The sequence below is a fragment of the Sinocyclocheilus anshuiensis genome, unplaced genomic scaffold, assembly GCF_001515605.1.
Source record: "Sinocyclocheilus anshuiensis isolate Anshui unplaced genomic scaffold, SAMN03320099.WGS_v1.1 scaffold269, whole genome shotgun sequence".
In the NCBI taxonomy this organism is placed as follows: domain Eukaryota; kingdom Metazoa; phylum Chordata; class Actinopteri; order Cypriniformes; family Cyprinidae; genus Sinocyclocheilus; species Sinocyclocheilus anshuiensis.
This window is the reverse complement of record NW_015536474.1, coordinates 980,862-986,977: the sequence shown is the minus strand read 5'-3', so window position 1 is coordinate 986,977 and position 6,116 is coordinate 980,862. Positions and strand designations below refer to the sequence as shown.

The window sequence follows — 6,116 nt, the reverse complement described above, 5'->3', positions numbered from 1 at the left end:
CAAACAGTGCAAGTGTGACTTTTTTTTATCAGGACCATTTAACCAGTCAGTTTTTTTCCTGTGTTCACGTAGCAAGTAGCAAAACCTTCAAGTTTTGTACCATCCAGATTTTGGTTAAAAAATAAACACATTTTTCTATGAAAAATTACCTAAGAGCACCAGAGAGCTAAAAAAAAAAAAACATTACAGACTGGTTAGCTATAGAAGTTTGTTTCCATCACAGGATTAAAAAATAAAAATGGTAATTGTGACTTTTTATCCCACAGTTTTTTTTACCAATTCTGAGATGTCAGAATTGCAAGTTTCAACTCAGAATTGCGAGATATAAACAGAATTTTGAGCTATAAACTCAGTTCGGAACAATTCAGAAAAGAAAAGTCCTGATTGTGAGAAACTTGCAATTACGGTGAGAAAAAAAATCTGAACTGTGAGAAGTTGCAATTACCTTTTTAATTTTTTTTATTCTGCAGAATTAAAAAGTACAGAATTGCGAGATAAATCTCAGAACTGTGAGAACGTCAGAATTCTGAGTTTGTCTCATGATTCTGAGAAAAAAACAAACTGGATTTTGAGATATATATATATATATATATATAAAGCAGAATTGTGAGATTATTTTTTTCATCCCAAAAAGAATGAAGTACCTTTATTTTGTCATCCTGTTTCATCCTGTTGTTTTTGTCAATTGTGAGATTATTTTTTTCATCCCAAAAAGAATGAAGTACCTTTATTTTGTCATCCTGTGTTGGAAACAAGTTTCCTTAATTAGTAGTCATAAAAATAAGTGGTCGAAATGTCTATATCAGTGCATCCCTAATTGTAACTATTTCTAGACTGTATCTGCTCTTTTCCATTGGGACGGTATAAATCACATTTCAATATCTGGCAAACTGTTATGCAAGTAAATGAGCAGTATATATACATCTGAAAAGCATGAATGAGTCAATGACATATTTACAGGATTCTCTCACACACACACACAGTCCAGTCAGATGATGCAGAGCTGGTTTGTTCATGCATTAGCTCACTATATGCCCTCTCATGGCCTTACACTCTATCCTCATTCAATTTAGTAAGAACTCAAATCATCTATCCAGTTAAAATGTGCTTTTGTCGGCTGAAAGAAAGCATCACATCACGTACAGGTTACACATGTAGATACACTGGTGAGATGAGGGCTGATGGGATTGTTCTGCTGGTGCTGTGTGGCTACAGGGCTCGCGGGCGTTTGGGGTTGATCTGCTGACTGGCCTGCTCCTCTTCCTGAAGAGCCGAGCGGAAAGACTTCACTTTATCTGAAACCAAACACAATTTACTGTTGCATTTGATTTGACATGAAGGAAAACAACTTCATACGAGACGCAAGAATGATGATATTTGTCATACTGTTGCCTGAGATTCAATCACTGACAAAACATAAAAGTAAGTGAAACTGTCTATGAAGTGTGCAGATTATATTTCAGCACCAAATCAAGTGTTTATTTTGTTTAAAGAAACTGAAGTCTATTTTAAGTCCATTCATATTTTTTTTCTATTAAACAAATTTTTTATATGTAAATTCATATTTTTTTTCTATTAAACAAATGTTTTATGTAAATAGATAATTGACTTAATTGATTCTAAATGATAAATATTCAGTATGAAGAATTTTAATGACCACAATTTGTATTATTTCAGGGCTCGCAAAATGGCTAGCCCGACGTCCCGGGGCTATTGTGTTTTCCAGTCGGGCTACCAGATGTATCAGCACTCTGCCCGACGGGCTACCTTAAATACAGATCTCTCACGGGTCCTTAAAAACTTCTACAGTGAGTTGTATCAAACTTAAAAAGTTTTAAATGCGTTAAATGGTATAAGTAATGTCTTGATTATAATTTCAAGAGGTCTTACAGTTGGGGACGGAAAGACAAGAGTCGCGATACGGCTGGATTCAACTTCAAAAGACAATGATGTTATTGAATAAATATGAGCACTGCATGTGTCAAGTCAAAATGCTCGGATCTCTTTATTTGAATGTATCTAAAGGGAACCGACTGTCCTCAGAAACGTGTCGCTGGCATTTTAATTTCATTTGACCTATAATTCCTGATAAAGCAGCGTTTATGCGCGCGTAGCTGCTTTGTGTACAGCCATTACCGGGGAAACCGCTCCTAAAGCGCCACCTCGTGGCAGAGAATGAATTTGCATTTCCAATAAGCCTTTCTTGCTGTTTATGGTCAGAATCAGATCAATGCAAATATTAACTCATGTTTTTACGCAGCAAACACAGAGTTGTAAATGAGAAAGAAGTTAATGTGCCTTCTAAAAATCTAAACAATTAAGACAGTAATATTTATACGTTTTAAATTGACAATTTATATGCTTGATTTATCCCTTTTCATAAAAATGGTCTAAAGGCTGAAATGCTGTTGTATAAGGTTTTTGTGAAAACCTGTATCTGAACTGTAAATCATGTAATTTTATGGCTCAGTACTGTATGTTACCATAGATATTGTTCAAACCCATTCATACTGTGTTCATTTTACTTGTGCAGCTCTTAAAATGGGTCATAAATTGCCTTAAATTCATTTTTAAAAATTGTAGATACCCTGTAAATAGTGAAATAAAATTCCTTCCTTCATATTTGTTGATATTTGTGTATTGAAAATATTTTTCATTTGACATTTAAACTCCTATCTGATTTTCTATATTTGAAAGAATTTTTTTTTTTATTTGGGCTAGTTAAATTAATTTTCGGGATACCAAAATCTGAAGAGTACCTGCCCGAAGGGCTACCAGGGATTTTTAAATTTTGCGAGCCCTGTATTTATAAATAATATAACCAATGGCAATAAACACACACACACACACACACTTAAAATTAATTAAAAAAAATAGATTTATATTATTACTATATATAAAACTCTTGCATTCCACTATTAAATTCTTGTGAAAAATATTAATATAGTTTATAAAAATAAAAATGAGCACACAAATGTAATGTAATCGATTACATTTTATATAAATAATAAAATAAGTAATTTAAACACTAATAATGTTTATAAACATTATTTTATATATTACTATATTTTATAATTTTTGGAATAAAAATATTCTATTTATTACATATTACAATTTGTGAAAATTAATAAACATTACAATTCTGTGAAAATAAATGTTTACATAAGAAAAATCTATACATATAAAGTTATTTTAAAACTATTAGTTTTGTATTATGACATTACTGCTTACATTTTTAATTAAATAGACAATTTTAAATGGCAGTGTCAATAATGTAAAAAAAAATATAATACAATAATGTATTATAATAAATGGCAAATTATTTTTTAATCTTACAAATAATAAAGAATCTAAATATGAATATAATGTTAATTTATATATTAATATTATAATTAATTTTTATATTCTATAATTTCTAGAATAAAAAATGTTTATGTAATATAAAAAATCTATGCATATAAAGTCTATAATAAAACATTTTTGTATTATGACATTTTAGATTAACATTTAAAATTGTTGTCAATTTTGAATAAAAGTTACTTTTTTTAAAATCATGTATTATAATAAACATCACTTCATTAAACTGAAAATGAATTTACACTACAGTAATTTTTTTGGTTTTTGGAGAAAATGTTAATAAAAATAAAAAAATTATGTTCTAAAAATAAACTTAATTTCCATTTATTTTTGTCTTCTCTAATTAATATGCATCACATTTAAAACTGTGACATCATAGACTTAGTTAGTTACAGGTTCTTGGAGGACGACTGTGAACACACTGACCTCTGAGCTCTGTCAACACATCAATCTTCTGATCCAGGATTTGCTCAAGCTGAGTGGCAAAAGATTCCACATCATAATCAACTTCCTCTGTCATCTCCAGAAGAACCTTCTCATCCTCCAGCCAGCGTATGGACTCCTGCAACACCACACACAACATGACCGCCCAACTCCATCACTAACATATTGAAGCGTTTTAAAACAAAGTTGTTGTTTTTTAGCATAAGCAAAATCAAGATATACAGTGCAGTTCAAAGGTTTGGCCTCTGTGTCTGTGTGTGTAAGAAATGGCTTAAAAATAATTTTTGAATTTTAGTAATTGTTTATACATAGATATGTGCACAAACATTATATATTGTTTAGTTATACAACTATATAAATGCATATAGGTAGAATATAATTGATTATACATAATTTGAGAATTTTACAAATTAATAAGGTTTACATAAAGACCTTGCATGAATGCATAATGTGAACCTAAATAATATTTCTAGAATGTATATTATGTTTATATCAAATACAATTTTTTTATTAATAAAAATATTTATTACTGTTTTTAATTACATGTTTTTAAAGGATTTTCCCCCTACCTTTTTAAGCACAAAAAAAAAAGAAACTACAGTTCAAAAAAAAATTTTTTTTAAGAAAAGAAAATTGCATTTAAATTGATTAAAAAAAGATTAAATTGATCAAAAGTGACAGTAAAGGCATTTATAATGTTACAAAATAATGATTTCAAATAAATGCTGTTCTTTTGAACCTTCTATGCGAAGATTTCTGAAAAATTAACCACTTTCAACATTGATATTCAGAAATGTTTTCTTGAGCAGTAAATCAGCATATTAGAATGATTTCTGAAGGATCATGTGACACTGAACACTGGAGTAACGATGCTGAAAATTTAAATTACATTTTAAACTAGTCAGAGAAAACCAATATTTAAATTCAAACAATATTTCAAAATATTACAATTGACTATTTCTGATTAAATAAATGCAGCTTTGATGAGTAGAAGAGACTTCTTTCATACGCATTAATAATTCTTATCAACCCCAAACTTTTGAACAGCATTGTATATTCAGATATAATAGTTCTGAAAACAAGTTTAACACCCTTTGTACTTTTACTTCTAAAGCAAGTTGACCTTATTTGAAGGCTACTTTAAGGCAGTTTAATGACAGATAAAAGGGCTCCATACGCCCGATCCAAGTTTCTCCTCTGTGGTTAACAGCACAGACCTGAAACACGGCGCGGTGGTCCTCCAGAACCTGCTCCTCCATCTCCACCAGCTGAGACACCACCTCATGGAAGTTGAAGAGCTGTGGGGACACTTCCTCTTCCTGTGCACAACATCAACACACAGTGTCAGGTTTTCATACCAGCCCAAACAAGCTGAGCTGGGAGGTTAAATGGCTTACGTTTTGTTCACAGAGCAACTTGAGATCGTCTCTCTGAGGAGAGCTGCCCACTCCCCACTGCGCCTCCAGCACGTCCAGCTGACTGAGCGAGTGTCCGGCGGAGCGTCCCTCCATCACCGCACTGGGGTCGATGTTCAGCTCCTTCACCCTACGGTCACAGACAGTGTCTCAGTTCACCACAGTCAACATGTAACGGCATTTATGATCCAATAAACCAACAGAAAAGGGTAATGTTACATAAACATGTTCATGCAGCATGATAATGACGAACTCTAGCCGCTCTATAAGGCACAAACAAACACAAACCAACATGTTAGTGCAGCTGCAACGCAAAACAGAAACATGCCTGAAATGGGACAAATGGACTCAAAAAACAAGGGACCAAAACGTAAAGAGGCACATGGAGCGTAACGCAAGCGAATCATTAGAAACACAGGACTGGTATGGAGGCTCTGTCTGAAGTGAGACAGGCTTGAAACTGGAAAAGGGCGAGACCTGCTGGGTGAGGTTGCAAAGTCATCGTACTCATAGGTAGGAGAGAGTTCGGAGCGCCCGCCGCCCCCCTGAGAGAAGGGAATGTCGGAGGGACTGATCCCAAACTCCTTCACTCTGAAGACGGGACAACATACGGGAATTACAAACCCCTCCAACACAAATTACATCCTAACCCTAACATTCAGCTGTTACAGGAAGATTCCAGATTCATAATCTTTGGAATGAGTTAAAGTTTTAGTTCACCCAAAAATGAAAATTCTGTCATTAATTACTCACCCTCGTGTTGTTCCAAACCCGTAAGACCTTCGTTCTTCTTTGGAACACAATTTAAAATATATTTGATGAAATCTGAGGGCTCTCTGACTCTCCCATAGACAGCAAGGCAACTACCACGTTAAAGGTCCAGAAAAGTAACAAGATGAT

At 33.0% G+C, this 6,116-nt stretch overlaps 1 protein-coding gene across 1 annotated transcript in view; it reads right to left on the bottom strand.

Annotated features, from left to right (window-relative positions):
• Window positions 1-701: 701 nt before the first annotated feature.
• Window positions 702-6,116, bottom strand: part of LOC107654790 (kinesin-like protein KIF2A) — a 20,630-nt gene continuing 15,215 nt past the window's right edge. The window contains exons 16-20 of the mRNA XM_016442071.1: window positions 5,694-5,807; window positions 5,199-5,346; window positions 5,019-5,120; window positions 3,784-3,919; window positions 702-1,295 (exon numbers count right to left, since the gene is read on the bottom strand). Of these exons, the coding sequence (XP_016297557.1) occupies window positions 1,210-1,295; window positions 3,784-3,919; window positions 5,019-5,120; window positions 5,199-5,346; window positions 5,694-5,807 (586 nt within the window). The 3' untranslated portion in view covers window positions 702-1,209. The remainder of the gene's footprint in view (window positions 1,296-3,783; window positions 3,920-5,018; window positions 5,121-5,198; window positions 5,347-5,693; window positions 5,808-6,116) is intronic.